At 58.4% G+C, this 17,759-nt stretch overlaps 1 protein-coding gene across 1 annotated transcript; it reads right to left on the bottom strand.

Annotated features, from left to right (window-relative positions):
- Positions 1-6,531: 6,531 nt before the first annotated feature.
- NINJ1 (ninjurin 1) lies at positions 6,532-17,517 on the bottom strand. The gene is made up of 4 exons (XM_068552778.1): positions 17,361-17,517; positions 9,272-9,497; positions 8,289-8,451; positions 6,532-7,123 (listed from the first exon to the last, which is right to left on the bottom strand). The coding sequence occupies exons 1-3, from the start codon at positions 17,433-17,435 to the stop codon at positions 8,297-8,299; spliced, it is 456 nt and encodes a 151-aa protein (XP_068408879.1). The 5' UTR covers positions 17,436-17,517; the 3' UTR covers positions 6,532-7,123; positions 8,289-8,296.
- Positions 17,518-17,759: the final 242 nt, after the last annotated feature.

The raw sequence follows: 17,759 nt of genomic DNA, 5'->3' as shown, positions 1-17,759 counted from the left end.
TGTGGTTGTCTGGCACCTGTCTTTTATGTGGACCCCTGTCACCACCCTCATTACTGATGAGGGAGCTGAAGCTCAGAGCCCAGGACCACACAGCTGCCAAGAGTGCCCTCCCCCCACGCGTGCACGTGCACACACAGGCATACACACATACACGAAAAGTGTGCACATGTACACGTGCACAATGCTCAGATACACACGTGCACCGCACTAGCCATGGGCTGCCGGGGCCTGGGCCTGGCCCCTGATGGGTTCCCCTCCCCATTGCCCCCATCCCGTCAGCTCCTCCCTCTCCAGCCTCTTTGGGGAAACAGAAGTATGTTTGTCAACCCAAGAATCATCATGAGCTTGCATTTTCCATAGGGGGTTTCTGGAGGAACCCACAGCCTGACTCCAGGAATGACGCTACCATTGGGCCGCCAGGAAGGGTTCCACTCCCAGGTTTTAGTCTCTCAGAGCATGTGGGAAGGAGACAAGATGGGAGGCAGAGGAATCAGCTTCAGGACATGGTCTCTGGCTGATTCATTCAGCCAGCTTGTGGGCTAGTTCACTCATTTGCATGCCCAGCCATTAAAGTGAGGGCCAGGGCAAGGGAGAGCCAGGCATAAGAGCTCTCCTTTCTACCCTGAAGCCCGGGACAGTGCAGCTTCCCACTCGCTCCTCCACCTCTGCACTGCAGGCTGTGGGTGTGTGTCTCCAAATTCTGAGCCTTAGTTTACCCATCTGTAAAAAGGGACACAACCTTGGGACCCCTCCTTGAGCATGGTTATCCTGAGCTGGATAGCACTGCTCCAAGTACTGTTCTCTGGAAATCGCTTCATGAATTTACCACTTTGCTGGAAGGCACAGCTAATGCATGTTGTCTCTGGGACAGACTCCCATTGGGTGAAAGGAGTGCAGTTGCCAGTGGTCAGCAGGGAGGACACAGGTGCCACCCTGAGCTGAATGGGCTGAACGGATCCCCCAATGGCTGTGAAGGTTCCTCTTGATCTTGTTCAGAGTCCAGGGTTAGGGATGCTGTGAACGTGCCCACTCCCTTCCATCCTCAGGGCTGTGAACGTGCACCGCCGTACTCCAGATCTCTTGCAGACAGATCCCCATGTAAACTGGCTCTTATTGCAGCAGAGACTGACTGGAGGCCGCCTTCCCGGTTGGCCAGCCAGACCAGGGGACTAGTCCCTGCACCTGCTCTGGACTCTGAGCTCAGAAGGTGGCAGGGGTTCTCGAGGTCAGCAGACTCCTGAGGCCCAGCCCAGCATGTCCTGTCCAGTCTGCAGCCCCTCCACCCACTGTGAGCGAGCGAGATTCTGATTCCGAGGGTAATTGCTTCCTGGGCAGATGCCTGGGGTATTTTTGATGCTTGTCCTGCTCTCTGACAGACACGCTTGGGTAAAAGTGACAGATGCCCGGTGAAAGTGACAGACACAACTAGGTAAAGGGCACTACTGGGTGAAGGTGACAGATGCCTGACTGTAGGTGATAGAGACATCTGGGCAGAAGTAAATGAGACCACTGTGGCCCCGCAGGCCTGTGGCAGGGAAGGCCTGGGTACTGTCCACCCGCTGAGACCTGTGAGGCCCTGTGGCAGGGTTCCATCCCCTGAGCGAGGGGCAGTGAGTGCCTGTCCCAGGTCTCAGGACCCGTCTGGTGAGCTGTGATAGTCCAGGACACCTATTCCCTTGGCTCGAGCTGGGCTACTTCTTGAGACTGCTGACTTTCTCCTTCCATCCATGACCTACCAAGGCCTTGCCCTGGAGGTCCAAAGCAGCCCCCGAGCTCAGGCTGTTCTTGGACCCTTCCGTGGATCCCTGCCTCAACGGCCCCTTCCCCGACTGTGCCTGGACTCCATGCCTGCAGCTGAAGTCTGCAACAACAGCCCAGACCAGCAGCCAGGCCCCTCTCCCATCTGCCTGCCCCTGGCTGGTTGCTGCCATGCAATGCCTCCACTCCTGGGCTGGGACTGAGGGAGGTAAAACAATGGGGCATCCATGTCTAGGCACAGTACCTCCCTGCATGAGGCCATGCCCTGCCAACCACCTTGTCAGTCAGTGACCATGACCTGGAATGAATTAAGTTCATCAGGCTGTGAAAGACACCATGGGCCACCGTCTCCCCTGCTGGCCCCCTGACCCTCTGTCCCCTGTCCCCACCTCCGTACCTCAACAGCTGGAACTGCCCATGATCCATGCCTCTGCACCTTTGCACATGCTATTCCCTCGGCTGGAACACTCTTTACTAACCATCCGCCCTCCACCCCCCATCTACTCAACCCGGGTCTTTGGTGAAATGCCATCTCCACCAGGAAAGTCCCCCCAAAACTCTAGTAAGAAAAGAGTAGTTCCTCATCCTGGCTACCACAGTGCTGGGATGACTCCCATCTCCAGTCTGCCTGGGGTGAGGAAGAACTCCCATGTGTAGGGAGAGGAATGAGGGAGGGTGTGAGGAGGATGGGAGGGACGGAAGTGATGGCGGGCATTTGGGAGAAGTGTGTCTGTGAAGAAGAAGGCGTGTGTGTGAAGAGTAGTGGTCCTGTGATGGAGCGAGTTAGGGCCCTAGATACTCTTGCCAGCAGTGATGTGGTTCAGGCCGGATGAGGTCACAGGATGGTGTTTGTGGAACCAGAGATGCAACTGCAATTTGCACAATGCAGGGTTTCCCGCGGGGGGGAGGGCACAGGGTCCAGGTGGGGGTGCTGACACTGTTGGAATCCAGGGTTGTTATATCCAGTTCTCGCCATGTCAGTGCTTTGTGGACTATCTCAGAGAAGATACTGCTCACCCTGTGCCCCCAAAACCTCTGCGTAAACCCCAGGCCTGACCAAGCCCTGGGTCAGGTCCCTGCTGTATGGGCTCTGGGACCCCAGTCTTGTAGACCGGATGGGGGTTTGGGAGCACGGAGCAGGGGCCCTTCCTCATCGCTGGCCATGTGGCAGCTGGGACCTCAATTCTTATTCCACCTAGAGGCAGGACTGGAGCCCCATCTCCCCTCTGAGGACACCAAGGGCTGGGGCAGGGCCTGGGGGGCATTGCTGCCATGGGGCATCTTCCCTGGGCCACACGCAGATCCAGCAGCTTAGCTGAGTTTCCCCTGAAATAAATACTTGAGAGAAAAGGAAGAAAAATGTTAAAACATTCAGCTCCTTGATTTTTATAAATAATGTGGTGAGAAAAGAGGAATTAAGTTCAATTAAAGGCAGGTGGGAGAGAAGGCACCTAAGAGGGGAGGGAAATGGGTAGGTGGGTGTGGCAGGTGTGGGAAGGAGGAATGACCCAATCCTGCAGCAAAAGTCCACCTTCTTGGTCCACTGGCCCCCATCCCATCCTGGCCTACCTTCCTCAGAGCCCCCTGACTCACCCTGTCCTCCCCCCACCCAGGTCAAGTGGGCCATGGCCTTGAAGGGTGGACAGTGGGGATGGAGAGTCAGGGAAGGAGAACGTGTAGAGTGAAACGGACCTAGAATACTCCCAGGGTTTGAGCCAGGCGGGAATAAACTGTGGTGTCCTCAGACACATGCAGGGGACATGAGAAATGAGGAGACAAGAACAAGGGTTCCCGGAGGGACAGAGGGGTCCTGTTTGGGCTTCCACTGGCACAGAGCTACTTCCTCATCTGGTGACTCTGCCAGGGGTGACCTGGGGATGACTCATCTATCCCTACCCCTATCTATCATCTATCTGTCTATCTATCTATCATCTATCTATCTATCTATCATCTATCTATCTATCATCTATCTATCTATCATCTATCTATCTATCATCTATCATCTATCCATCTGTCCATCAATCTATCATCTTTTCGTCATCCATCCATCAGCCATCATCTCTCTATCTTTTACAGTAAGAAGGTTAAGCACACAGTCCCCCCAGAGCTTGCTCAACAAGCTCTGCATGACTGCCCCCTCCCCTGCACTGACCACCCCACACTCCTTCAAAGCCAGCCCCAGCTCACGTGGCCTCAGGGCTCGTGCACCACAGCCTGTCTTTTCCTGGGGCTCCCTCCCGGTCCTGGGTCCTAGAGCATCGGTCTTGAGAGCTCCCCAGCTCTCGACTTCCCTGTGTGTCCCTCTGTGGAGTCCTCCAACTCGGCACATATGTTTCCTTGTTTCTTACTCCTTAAGGGTCTCTGCCATCCCCAGGGAGGGCAGAGAAGTGTCCCCGGGTGGGGCAGCTGCATGGTAGGGCAGAGGGGGTAGCTAACAAGCAGTGGATGTGCTAGGGTCTAGGAGGACTCCCTGAGGGTTGTCACACCCCCCTGGGTCTGGCTTGGCCCTGACTCGCTCTCTGGGCCTCGGTTTTCTGTCCATCCCTTGGCCACTGTGACACATGCACAAGGCTCGGAACTCGAGGAGGAGTGAATCTATTGCAGATATTTACTAAGTACCTACTGTATGTCAGACAAAGTGCTGGGGACATAGGCTGTGGGTGGTTGCAACCGGTGGGAGAGCCAGGTCAGACCAAATAGAAGTGCAAGTATGAGTAGGGGTCCACCTCCTCCCCCAGCTCAGGCAGAGCTCCCTCAGCCTTCAGGGAGTTGGTGGGCAGGACCCTCCTTCTCAGGGAGCAGCCCTGGTCTTGGGCCAGACGGTGCAAGGGTAGTCAGGGCTCAGATATGGGCCCCAGGGGGACACTGTGGGCAGTGACGCTAGCCAATGGCACCAAAGGCAGAGTAAACCCAAATGGCCCACCATGACAGTGACCAGCAGTGGTGGTCAGGAGGGCCAGTGGGGAAGACCCCAGGGCACAGCCCTGACCCTAGAGGGCAGCAGCACATGCCATGGACCTGAGACAGGAATACATCTGGAGTGAGGGTCAGGGGGCCGGAACTGTAGAGACATGAGCCTGGGTGCTGGTGGGTGGGCAGGTGGGGGGCTGTCATGTGTACCTGTTGTGGGAGCAGCTGGGGCAGGGGCTGTAGGGGGCTGGGATGCACAGACCCACCCTCTGTCATGCCCTGTCCCCAATGCCCCTAGCACCCGTGGAGGCCAGCCTGGCTTGGTGACCGGGGACCCAGTCCAGCCATCTGGGGCTTAACCTCTCTGGCCACATCTGGGCCAGCTTCCTGTCCTGGCCAAAGGAGGAACTAGGCCATCTGTTGGCCACGTCCACGGTCCACACAGGCTGGCATCCGTCTGGTATGGCTGCCAGCCAGCCCACACCACAGGCCACAGACTGCTTCAGGCTACACCAGGCATGTAGGGCTGGGCAGCATCCACTTGTGCTGGGCCCTGGGCAGGGCTGGACCTGGGGGCATGGGCCCAGACACCATTCTGGACCCACCATGAGGGCCAGGTGGTAGGGGAGGTTCACAGCCGGGAGCCTGACCTCTGCTGCTTCCTGGCAATAACAAGACAGCCAAGGTAAGATGTGCTCATAGTGAGCGGCAGGAGGGGTGGTCCTCTGTACCACTTGCTCCCAGGGCCCAGCCACCTGCACAGCTCTGCATCTGACCCCTCTGGCTGGGGTGGCCCCAGGTTCATTGGATCCTCTGGGAACATGTGTCCACCCACTGCCTACCTGCTGGTCTTGCTTCTTCATGGACCTCATCCCATGTGTGGATCACCTTTAAAAACCTTCTTTATGGGACATTCAGACACTCAGAAGAGCAGAGAGCTGGCCCCGTGGCCCCAGCTCTGCAGCCACTAGCACTTTCAATCTTATTTCATCCATTTCCCTACGTTTTTTCCTGGATTATTTATTTTAAAGTAAAGCCCAGGATTAGATCATCTCACCCATAAGCACTCCTGTTTATCAATCACTTTGTGCAGAGTTGAATTTTCAGCCCCACAGAAGAGTCTGTGGGGTCACCTGAATGTCTTAAGGGAACAAGGTGTTGGAGCTGCCCCAGGCTCAGAGTAGAGAGGGCAACAGAAGTGATGGGGGAGGGGCCTTGGGAGCTCCTAGGGGCTGCATCCCCACCTGGGGCTCCAGTTGCTTGGAGGGGACTCTCAGGTATCCCACCTGGAGAGGACCAAGTAAGGGCCTTGCTGCCTCAAGGAGATGAGGGGGTGGGGCCAGCAGGAGTCAGAAAGGAGGTGACAAGGGGGCAGAGAGTGAGGGCTCAGGCCCTAGAGGCCACAGGGTGGACTGAGGGAGCTGGAGGGCCCAGCCAGGTGAGATGTGGCCCCATGGCCCCCCGAGACAGCACCTGGCCCTTGTTGGTGCCTCTGCAGGGTCGAGGCTTGCTCAGCACCAGCCCCACTCTCCTCGGTCCCCTCGGCCTGATTGACCAGCAGTGCCCAGCACTACCACAAGGTGAGCCAGTACTGTGGGTACAGAAGGGACCTGTGTGGGCATGCAAACTGCAGGAAACGTGGGAGTGCTGGAACTTCCCATGAGGGTCTGGTCAGGGGTCACCAGGCTGAGTGCCCCGAGGACACATGGGGGTGATGTCTGCAGATGCCAACAGAGGCTGCTCCCCACAAAGGTCACAGGCTTGTGGGGAGAGAGAGAGGAGGCCTGCAAAGGCTGGTGCTCTGAGGGACAGGGTGCAGCACCCAGGCCTGGGGGAGGGGAGGATGGCACTGGGAGCCACACGAGGAGGAGCATCAGCTTTACTGGTTACTTGTACTTAGAAAAGTGGGGGCTCAGACCGCCAAGGAGGGGCTAGGGCCCTGCCGAGTCACTGCTGGTGGAGGGTGTGAGGCCTGAGTCAGTGGCCACGGTGGGGGTCCCACAGGGTCACTGGTGGTCTACAGTCCTGGGTCAGGAAGTGCAGAGGTCATGGGTCACTCAGGGTGGGCAGCACACAAGGCCAGGACACTGCTGCACCGGCAGAGGGCAGGCATCTCCTCATCCCTCTGGAAATGTCCTGAGACGGCGCCAGCCTCTTGCCCCCCCATCCTTGGGCCTGCTGCGTGTCCACGGCAGCGACGACCCTTGCTGAGGACTCTACAGTTCTGTCTTCTGGGCCTCACTGCGCCATGCTCCAGGAGGAGGAGCAGCTGAGGATGGAGCAGGCCCTGTGCTGGCCAGAGTGGCCTGACCGTGTGTGGCTTGTTTGGATGCAGTCCAGTGGGGCCAGCCTGGGCTATGGCGGTTTGGGGGAATGTGCGCACAGGAGGGTGGGCCTCAAGGGCAAGGCGCCTCCTGGGTCTAGGCAGCTGCGGCCAGGCACGATCCGGGGGCATCTGCAAAGAAGGGAGAGGAGAGGCATGAGGGTCGCCAAGGCCAGAGGGGCCTCCAGTTCTGTTCTGGTGACCCTGCCTCAGTGTTGTGTCTGGCAACCAGCCCACAAATGTTGGGGTCACTCCGAGTCTGGAATCAGACAGCCCAATTCTGACCTGGGAGAGCCACAGTTTCCCCTCCTGGGTCACTGTCAGGATTTAAAAGCCTGGTCCCAGCACACTCTGATAGGGGGCCTCTGAGAGCAGGGGCCGGCGGGTGGACATGTGCCGTGGGGCCCACAAGGTCTCCTTGCTAGGCTGATGCTTGGGGAGAGTCAGGACTGTGTCTGGGGCACACAAGCAGGTGATTAATAAGTGGCCCAGTCGTCATGCAATGAGTGAGGGAGCAGGCTGGCATCCAGAGGGCTCCATGGGGGACAGACTTAACAACAAACTGGTGCCAGCAGCTGGGCAGTGAATCGGATGCCAGGTGGGGCCAATAGCAATGGCATGGGCAAGTGGAGGCCAGATGCTCACAATGGGGCCACACAAAGGCCCTGCTCTCAGCATCTTACCTCATTGTCCACTTGGTCAATCTGTAAGGTTTTCCAGTATGCCCCTGACACATAGGTGCTTGCTGTGTAGGGACAGTCTCCTGTCCACTCTTCTGTGCTAGTGGATGGACAGTTGTCTGTTTGTGGCACCCACCTCTCCTCTGGGGCAGGCCCGAGGACTGCTGGACCCAAGGGCGGGTGGACCTGTGTTGTGCAGCCCTGGCCAGGGCTCCAGACTCTGGACACATGACACACGCCAGACCTGCTGACCTTCTGCATCTGCCCTCATGACGATCAGGGTTGCCTGTGTCTGAGCCCCCACAAACCATCCTATAGTAGGGGCTTGCTGAGTGTGTTATGAGGGTCACTCGACTTCCTTGTGGCTCCTGCTCCCAAGTGGGGTGACCCTGGGCAGGCGTTGGGTCTCTCCGAGTGAGGACAGTGGGCTGAGTGTGGTGTGGGGGTGCAAACGGCCAGGGGCGCCCACCCTGCAAGGCCCAGGTGAGGGCAGATGCAGTCACAGGGGCTCTGCATGCAAGACCCTGAGTCCCCCACGCTGGGTCAGTGGCCCAGTGGGGTGAGCGGGTGGGCTGGTGGTGGAGTAGACCCTGCTGGGGCCGGCCCTGACAGCTCACCTGAGCCCCTACTGCCGGGGTGCCATGTCCATTGTGGGCTTCTGGACGCCAAAGGCAGTGATGAAGATGTTGACCACGACGATGATGAAGACCAGGCCTGTGGCCAGATTGTTGAGGAAGTCCAGCTTGGCATGCTTGGCAGGGTTGTTGAGGTCATACCTGACTGTGGGCGAGAGGGAGCAGACACTGCCCAGGGCTGTGCGACACCAAGGGGCCCTCTTCTGTCCCCCAGAGAGAGACATGGCTGCCTTAATACATTACAGACAATGGGCTCTGGCCTGGGCAGTCTGGTATCTGTGGCCTGACCACTGCATCCCCCCTTGTTCAGTGAACAGAAGCTCAGAGGGGCCTGGGGCCTGGTCACGAAGTGGAAGGCATGGAGGCCCAAGGCCCAGGCTTGGATTTTAAGGCACAATGTGCTGAACATGCACAGGCAAGCACCTTTCTGAGTGCTGGTGCATGATAATCTAGCCATCCTCACACCTACCCAAGGCTGTCCTTATGTCCACTTTCTAGGCAAGGAAACAGAGGCCCAAGAGGTCATGTAACCTGCCTGGGTCACACAGCCAGGCAGAGGCTGGGGGGAGCCCAAAGCTCTCGCTGCTCCTAGCCCTGACCCTCACCTTGGGGGCAGGACTACCACCTAGTCCCTACAGACCGCCATAAGGTCTAGAGGGTACACAGTAGGTGCCCAGTACATATCAACTCTTAGTATGGTTATGACATTTTCCTGTGTCCTCAGCTTGGGTGAGTGGAAAGATGGAGACATGGGGGTCCCTCTGGGGGCCACGATGGGAGCTACATTTTGGACCACGCGCCTAGTGAGAAGGGCCGGGGCTCCCGTGCAGCTCTGTGAGGGCCTGGAAAACACTCAGTGGGGTAAGTGACGCATCCCAGGGTGCGTGCAGGCAGAATCAGCTGACCGTGGGGCAGGGGTACCCCAGGGCCCTCCCACTGCTGGGGCCCCCTGCCCAGGCACGCACCAAGGAAGATGAGCAGCACGCCCACACCAATCTGCAGCATGAGGGAGACGGAGATGAGGACCACCAGGGGGATGAAGAAGGCGAAGCCAGGGCCCTGCTCGATGACAGCCTTCAGCTGGGAGGCGTTGGCCAACAGCAGTGCGATGTCCAGCATGCTCTCTGCCGCACTCTTCTTATTGGCATAATGGTTCATGTTGATGGGCTGGTTCCTGCCCCAGCGGGGTGGCTGCAGGGAGGGGGGTGGTCAGCCCGGGCTCTGCGGCAGGGGGCTGCAGGCCTGGGCCCACCCTGGTGTCCCCCCCTTTGAGCCTGGTCTCCTTCCCAGGGATGTGGGGGTTGATCGGATCAGCAGGTGAGGGCCCAGATGAGGGCTCGAAAGGGAAGTGCTTATTAATAGAACAAGAGGCCCAGAGAAGGCTGTGCAGCCCCTGCAAGACCCACCCTACGAATCAAGTCCTGGAAGAGAAAGGAAACAAAACACAACCTTAGCACACACTCTGGTTTTAGATGGGAAAATGCCGCCAATTGTCTGCCTGCCATGGGCGGGGCCGTCTGGTAGCCTTCCCTGCATGCCCCTGCCTGCCCTCCTCTCCAGGAGGTGATTGGTGCCAGGGCGGGAAATGACGTGACGGCAGCTGGATCCCAGATTCCTGCATACTCGCCCAGACCTGAAACAAGTCTTCCTGGGATGGCCGATCCACCCAGGCCATCTCCCAGCTGTGCAGTCACACAGCAGGTGCTCAATAGATGCCTCTGCATTCTACAATGCAACTGAGCTTAGCTTCTTCCTTAAATTTTATTAAAAAAAATTTTAAAACCACTTTACTGAGGTGTGATTGACACATAAAAAGCTGTACATAATAAATGTGAACAACTTGAAGAGTTTGGAGCTAAATGTGTACCGTGACACCATCACCACATCCAGGCCACCACACATCCAGAGTCTTCTCCTGACCCTTTATTATTAGTATTTGTGATAATACTAATATCACCCTTAAAGTGCTGTACTGGTCACGACATGCTGCACAGTCGATCTCCAGGGCTCATTCTGCCTTCATGTTCACGTTGATAAAACAGGAACACAAGTTCTGATACCTCTTCCCTCACTTCTGCCTGAGAACATCCCCAGTCCTCAAGGCCAGGGCCCCTGTCACTCCCAAGTGCCCTCCATGCCCCAAGGCCCCACCCAGAGCTGACTCCCCCTGTTGGATAGGCTCTTCTCTCCTGGGGCAGGAGTGGGGAGGGTAGTTAGGCAGGAGAAGGCCTGCCTCCGAGGCTGGAGTCCAGGCCACAAAGACCCCTCCCAGGACTGGAGTTTACCTCTTGGGGCGGCTGTTTCACTTGAAGCCAGCTCTAAGCTGCCAGGCCTCCTCTTTGTATCCAGCCCATCTGCCCTCCTCAAGCTGCCCCTGGCCAGGCCCCTCCCCAACCTCCCAGGACAAACCTGTACCCCTCAGCCCTGGCCACTTGTCCACAGGAATCCCTGAGCCACTAGGCCTCCTGGGGCCATTCAGATCTTGTTTCTAGAGTCATGAAAGATGCAGGGATGGGAGGTGGGGGTTCTGGGGAGGGCAAGCCTCTACTTTCTGCAGCTGGAGATATTTCACCATGGAAATTACAGAACTACAGAAGGGCGGGGTCTTCATTTTTACATTATGTCTTTTAAATTTAATCTAGAATAACATGCCCAGGAGGGAGGACGGGAAAGTAGGTGGCTCTGCTATGTCCTGCTTTCCCTCAGTGTCAGTTGTTCTTAAGTAGCAAATCCACTTGGTTTAAAATTCTAGACCCAAGAGCCCCCAGGGAAAGCCTCCTCCGCTGGACCCAGGGCCCTGGCCTACTCTTTGGGAAATTCCATGTGCAGCCTGGGGTCTCCTCTTTCTTTCTTCAAGTCTCCCCTTTGCCTCTCCATGCCAGGCCTACAGCTGCACTCACGTCTGGGTGGGCCACACCCCCAGACCAAGAACACCCAAGGCACACCACTCCTCCCCAGGGTCTGTGCCCCACCCCCCCTCAAAAGCACCAGGCTGTCTCCCAGCTCTGCTCTTGCAAAGCGGCCCAGCTGGCCATGCTTCGCCATGTGTGTGCTCCTCTGGGTGCGGGCATCCTGGAGACACTGGCCCGCTGGCCATGTGCCCCTATGTTTCATAAACCAGAAGTGCCAAAATGTCTTCCACACACACGTAAGTACCTAATACACATCTCAAGCACAATACATATATGTGTGTAAGCATACACAAACATGTATACACAGTACACATGCACAAACACATATGAGCACACATGCACACACATGTATACATACATGTACACACACATATACAATACATATGTATATATGCATTAACAAACACACATACACCCACATATGTACACATCCAGGCTAACTGTGGAGGCTTCTGAGGAGGAGGGAGAATTCTTTTTTATTCTGAGCTCTCTTGAACTGTTTAAATATTTTATGCCCATGCAGCCACGTGCACATTCAAATACAGAATGACACCATCAGCAGCAGTGCCCCCAGAACAGGGCGCCTGTGCCCCGCTGTTCTCCACCTTGGGTGCCCAGGGCACAGTCCATCATCTTACTCACCCTTTAGCTAGGTGCTTTCCTCCAGGGAGTTCCCCCCTGTCCTCACACTCCACTTACCAAGGGTAAACTGAGGCTATATGGGGAGGAACCCTGCCCAAAGCCAATGGCAAGTGAGGGTTGCACTGGGATTTGAACCCAGGTCCCAGGGCTCAGAAGCCCTGAGAGCTGACACCACAGTCCCCTTGGGCCCTGCAGTGGGGGTCTGGGGTCTGGGTCACCTGTGAGCCTGAGTGCTCAGAAGTCCCCAGCCCCTGGCTCTAGCTGAGTGACCTCAGGATAGCCAGCCCCCTCTGGGGTTCAGTCTCCCATGTGTGCAACAGGGCCACGGAGCAAACATGCCGGGAGGTTCTGGGGGGTCTGGCCACTGTCTCAGGGCCCCAGTTAGCAAGCAAGGGCCCCAGGCCATGTGCCCCTCCTGATACAGGGCACTTCCTGCCCATATGGCCATCTGCTTCCTGTTCAACCTGTGCAGTGATAAGGAGCGCTGGCCAGAGGCTGCAGGCCAGGGGGCTGGTGGGGGGAGCTCTGGTCAAGCCCCAGCTCACTATAGCCTGGCAGTGTAGCCTTGACAACATGCTCCCCCTCACTGGGCTTTAGCTTCCCCATTTGTACACCCCAGGCCACAGTCTGGGAAGCTCTACAACCCACCAAGTGCCCCCACTAACACTGAGAAAGAGCACTGTTCTCCCATTCTACAGAGTGGGAGACCAAGGCTCAGGGGGGCTCACCCAGGGCCACTGTGAGGGAGGGGCAGATCAGAATTTGAACCAGCCTATCCACCTCAGAGCTTAGGGCCACCCAGGACGTGGCACAGCTTCATGTCCACCCTGGTCAGGGGGCCCAGGAGGTTTGTGCGGTAGGGGCTTGGGTGGGGAGGAGGCTGCAGGGCTGATCCCCTTCTCCCATGCCTGACCTTGGTGTCCTAGGCCTTCTGCGGAGGGGCTTTGAGCTGTGGAGGGAGCTCTGGGCCCTAGACGTGACTGCTGCACAGGTGAATCCCAGGGAGGCTGCTATCTTGAGAAGGTCACTGGGGCTGGGGGGGCGGTCAGAGCCCACCTCTCACAGGTGCGGAGCTCTATGGGCCTGGACAGGCCACCTGCCCACCCAGCTGCCAGGAGCCATGCTGGGACCATCTCACCGAGACCCCTGCCCATGACCTGGGCAGTGCAGGGAACAAAATACCCAGTTTAACGTGTCCCTAGGGCCAAGAGGACTTCCCTGAAACCTCAAAGGCATCCCAGAAGCTGAGTAAGCTTGGGGCTGCCAGACTTTTTCCCCTAGAAGCCAGGAAGGAGCCTGTGGGGAGGGAGCTGGCTTTGGCAGTGGTGCCCACAGGGCTGGCTCCTTGAGCCCACTTTCTGTGGACAGAGGGTCTCATCCCAGCCATTGGTAGGCAGCTCGCAGGGACCCAGGCCACCTGGCCCAGGGTCACACTGCTGGGCAACCTCAGCTTGGACAGGGAGGGGAGTTGGGACAGAAGCGGGATTCAAAGCAGATCTGTGGTACTCAGAGAACCCAGTTTCAGCACAATGCATCCTCCAGTCCACCCTGGGCTTGGATGGGCTGCCCATGGCCTCCAGCTGGGCCCAGGAGGTCTGGCCCACCCCCAGCCTCCTGCCTGTATACTCTCTGCTCCCCTGGGAGACAAGGGCAGGCCAGGGCCGTGGCCCACTGAACCCCTGCAGGACCCCTCAGGGTTTTGGTTATGGACTTCCTCCAATCCTGCCTGCCCCAATTCTGCCACTGACTCCAAACCCCATGCACAAGTATGGAACAAGGAGCCCACATGGGAATTCCTGCCCACGCTCCCAGAGCCCAATTTCACATCTGTAGAACCAAGCTCCCAACAAATCTATGAGGCTCATCAGCTACCCTGGGAGGAGCTGGGGTGCAGGCCTTCCATCAGCACCTATCTTTTATCATCCCCATATCCTGCCACACCACGGACCAACAGAGTGACTGGTCTGTGCCTCGGTTTCCTCATCTATAAAATGGGCACATAAGGGGGAGTGAATGAAGGGCTCAGAGGCCCAGTGGCTGGTCAGAGCACAGCTGGTGCAGGGCAGGACTGGATGTTCCTCTTCCTCGCCACCCAGGCCTCACCACTTTGAAAGGTTACCTCCCAAACGAACTGTACCAATTTGTAATTAATTCCATTTAAAAAATCCATAACAAGGAAGAGAAAGTACTAGTCCCAGAAAATGCATGAGCTGAGTGAGACCCAGGGTGCACTGGAGGTCCAGGTCCAGATGCTGGGCTATCGCAGCCACTCCTGCATAAGGCCCCTCCCCTTGGGCTCAGTGGGCAACAGTGGATGTGCGGTCTCTGGTGTCCTTGCCTCTGGTTGGGACCTGAGAACTGACTGAGTAGGATCTGTTGGGGCCTGGGGTGTCCCTTGTCTGACCCACTAGTGCGGGGCATAAGCTGTTATTGTGGCCACTGCCTGGACTCAGCATGAAGGCACCTGCTTCAGGTCACACTGGCTTACTCCTGCACTGTCCCCATAACGTCAGCACCCAGCCAGCCCCGAGATGTCTCTTGCTCCATGTCTGAGTTCATGGCAGGAAGTTTCCTAGGGCGGGGGGCAGGGGGGTTTCCCTGCTGCAGCTGGGCTGGGTTGGGCAGTCCCGCTTCCTGTGGACTCAGCAATGGCCAGCAGTAACCCCGCAGCCACGTCAGGGCTGCCTTTTGGAACATGGCCAAGACCCCACCAGCCTTGGGATCTGCCAGGAGAGCAGAAATGAGAAAAAGAGCAAACTTGGGACTTCCCTGGCGGTCCAGTGGTTAAAACTCCACGCTTCCAATGCAGGGGGCATGGGTTCGATCCTTGGTCGGGGAACTAAGATCCCATATGTCGTGCAGCATGGCCAAAAAAAAAGTTTAAGAGAAAAGGAGCAAACTTCCCCCAGCAGCTGAGGCTGTGCACGCACCCCTCCCTCCCAGGACTTGGCTTCCAAGCCCAACTGTGGCCCCAGGAGCCTCACTGCACCCTGTCCTGCCACCTCCCTGCTGTGTCCTCAGCTGGCTGTGGTCCCAGAGTCTGCTGCAGGGTCCAACGCAGCTGCCCCCTGAGATAAATCCCTGGGCATGACACAGTCAAGGGCCACATTTACTTTCACAATAAAATTGCTGTTTACTACTCCTTCTGCTGCCAGCCAAAAGTGAGCTGACTTAGTGAAGACTCCAACTCACTCCTGCGGGGCACCTGAGCAGACCGGCCTTGCATGGAGGCCATGGGGATATGGGGCACGTGGAGGGGGACATCTGCAGAGCTCCCCCACCACCCTGGCCCGACAGGGCTCATCTGCCCATGGATTACACATACAACTCTTCCCTGAGCCCAGCCACCCTGGGAGGTGAGTGATCCTGCCCACTTCACAGAGGAGGAAACTGAGGTTCAGAGAGGGTCTGCACTTGCCCAAGGCCACATGGCAGGGCGTCTCGAGACTGATGGGGGCTCTGGGCCTGGGCCTCCCACTCAGTCCTCTTGCAGCCAAGGACATAGTGGTGACCCAGCCCACACACCCTGCTGTCTGGGGCTCTTGCTTAAGTGGGGACACATCTGAAGATCCTGGGGTTTGCCCCTCCTCCCAGCAAGCCTTTCTACCCCTCCTCAAGCAGGAGCTTGGGGCTCAGATTCAGGCAGGGACTGCAGGGAGAAAAGGCTGTGGAAAAGCCAGGTGAGGTGCAGGGGGAGGGCCATGCCTGTCCACAGGGATTGCACCTGAGGGAAGGTGCTGCCCCTTCCAAACCCTGCCTGGGCTTCATCTTTGGGAGATGGTCTCATGTGGCAGGCAGGAATGTTAACAATGCTGTGTGCCCAGTTTCCTACAGCACTTCACACGCACTAACCCATTTAATCCTCACCATAACCCTCTGAGGGAGGCACTACTCTCACCCCATTTCACAAATGAGAAACTGAGACACAGAGTGATGTGCTCAAGAACACAGTGAGGCAGGTCCTGAGGGTGGGAAGGGGAAGGCGGAGGCTGGAGGGCAGTGTTGGGTGGGCCTGGGCCCCAGGCAGGGTGAGCAGAGCAGCCTTCAGTACTGACCATCTCTCCCAGAGCCTCGCTGCCTGTGACTGGAGCCACCCTGGACGAATGTGTTCACTCTCACATGAGCTTCCAGCCCCTCCATGGGCCTCCATAGCTGGCAAGGTCTGACCTCCCATACCACCTCCAGCTCCCCAGCTCCAATGTATTGATACTTGGTGGTCCAGCCCCTGGGCCTTTCTCCCACTGTTCTCCCTGCCTGGGATGCCCTTCCCAGGCATACCCGTACCCCATTCCAGTCCTCCAGGGCTCAGTGCCAATGTCCCCACTGGTCAGGAAGCCTTCCTGGCCCCACTCCCACCTGCCTTCAGGACCAACCCCAGGGAGTTCAGCACTTTGGCCGTGGCTTCTCCATCTGGACGGGTCTCAGCTCTCAGACCGAGTGGTACAGGGCTGCAGCAACTGCAACTGGTCCCAAAGCCAATGAATGCAGTGATCCCTGAACACACCCGTCCTGCCTGCTGAGGGCCCGTTCCCCAGTGCAAGGCCTTGCTTGCCCCACATGTTCTCCCCCCATCCCCTAAACGTGGCCTGTTACCACAACATCGCCTAGGGTCACCCACACCTGAGCAGGGCCGGTCTCTGCCCCAGTCAGGCGCTCATGGCCACCGTCCCTACCCCCATCCCCAGGGGGTCAGAAACTGAAAGAATGTCCAAAGTCAACAAGTTGGGAGGGCAGTGCTCAGGACTGCGCCACGAACAGAGGCCCTGGGGAAGTGCTAGTCCAAGGCAAAGCCAGTTAGGAACCGCTACTCTGGCCCTGCCAGTGGGACAGGACCCCAGGGAGGGAGGGTACCAGCTGTAATATGGGACCACTGCCAGGGCCTGCCCCATGCCCACAGCGCTTCCAGGCCAGCAGGGCAGGCTCTGAATAGAGCCTCTCATGCGGGTGGAGAGAGGAGAGGGGGCCACAGCGGCCCCAAGTTCCCCATCAGGGCACGCACAAGATTGTGCGGTCTCCGTGGACACCGTGGGTGACGTAACTGTCTGCCCGCTGCTGGCCTGGGGCCCAGAAGCCGAGATCCACTCCGCCCAGTCCGGGAGCGCATCGAACCGGAGGAGAGGCAAAGTTGGAGTGTGGTGTGGGAGCCGGGAAGGCAGGGGCCCGCGGGAAGTGGCGGGGGGAGGGAGGAAGGTGGCGCCCAGGCCCCTCGGCTGTGCAGCTCGGTGTGGGCGCTACCTGCCCCGGGCCACGTCCGGCATTCTGCCAACAGCCCACGCCCCCGCTCACCTTCCGGGGTGGCTGGAGCCCCAGGGCCACCGCTGGGGCCCCCGACCGCGCGGGTAGGGGGCGGAACGCACGGCGCGTGGCGACCACCGCCACCCTAAGGCCGCGGCGCGCAGCTGGTCGGCGCCCATAGGTCCCTGGGAGCCGCTGGCGCCGGGCTCAGAGAGGGCGGGCATCGGCCAAGGTCGCACAGCGGCACGGGGCTAGGGGTGCTTACCGAGGCGTCCGGGGAGCCAGGCGAGCCCGGGCGCACGTCGCCATTGAGCTCATACTCCTCGGGTCGCGAGTCCATGGTGCGGCGCTGGGGCAGCCTTGCTCCGGGCCTCAGGGAGGCCGGCGCCTCAGCCGCTGAGACCCTGCTGCGCGCCCGCCCCCCCGGCCCGCCCAGTGCACGCCACAGCCCTCAGACTCCGCCCCCAGGCCGGCTCTGGAGGCCCGGCTGGCTAGACTTAGACTACCGTTCTCCTTCGCCGCGTGGGCGTTAAGGGCCGCAGGACCCCGCGCTGCGTTTCGGCACTCTTAGGCCCCGGACCTCGCGTGTTCGTGGGTAAAGCACGTCGCCCTCTGTGCTCCTGTCGTGGACTCTTTTAATCCATAAAACGAGGACAAGAACCAG

This window comes from Eschrichtius robustus, chromosome 10 (assembly GCF_028021215.1).
Source record: "Eschrichtius robustus isolate mEscRob2 chromosome 10, mEscRob2.pri, whole genome shotgun sequence".
Classification (NCBI taxonomy): Eukaryota; Metazoa; Chordata; class Mammalia; order Artiodactyla; family Eschrichtiidae; genus Eschrichtius; species Eschrichtius robustus.
This window is presented reverse-complemented; position numbering and strand designations above follow the sequence as displayed.

Coding starts and splice junctions, on each gene's coding strand:
- NINJ1 (XM_068552778.1), bottom strand. CDS start 17,435: ATGGACTCGCGACCCGAGGAGTATGAGCTCAATGGCGACGTGCGCCCG. Junction 9,498..17,360: donor CTGGCTCCCCGGACGCCTCG/GTAAGCACCCCT, acceptor CCCTCCCTGCAG/CCACCCCGCTGGGGCAGGAA. Junction 8,452..9,271: donor CGTGCTGCTCATCTTCCTTG/GTGCGTGCCTGG, acceptor TCTCGCCCACAG/TCAGGTATGACCTCAACAAC.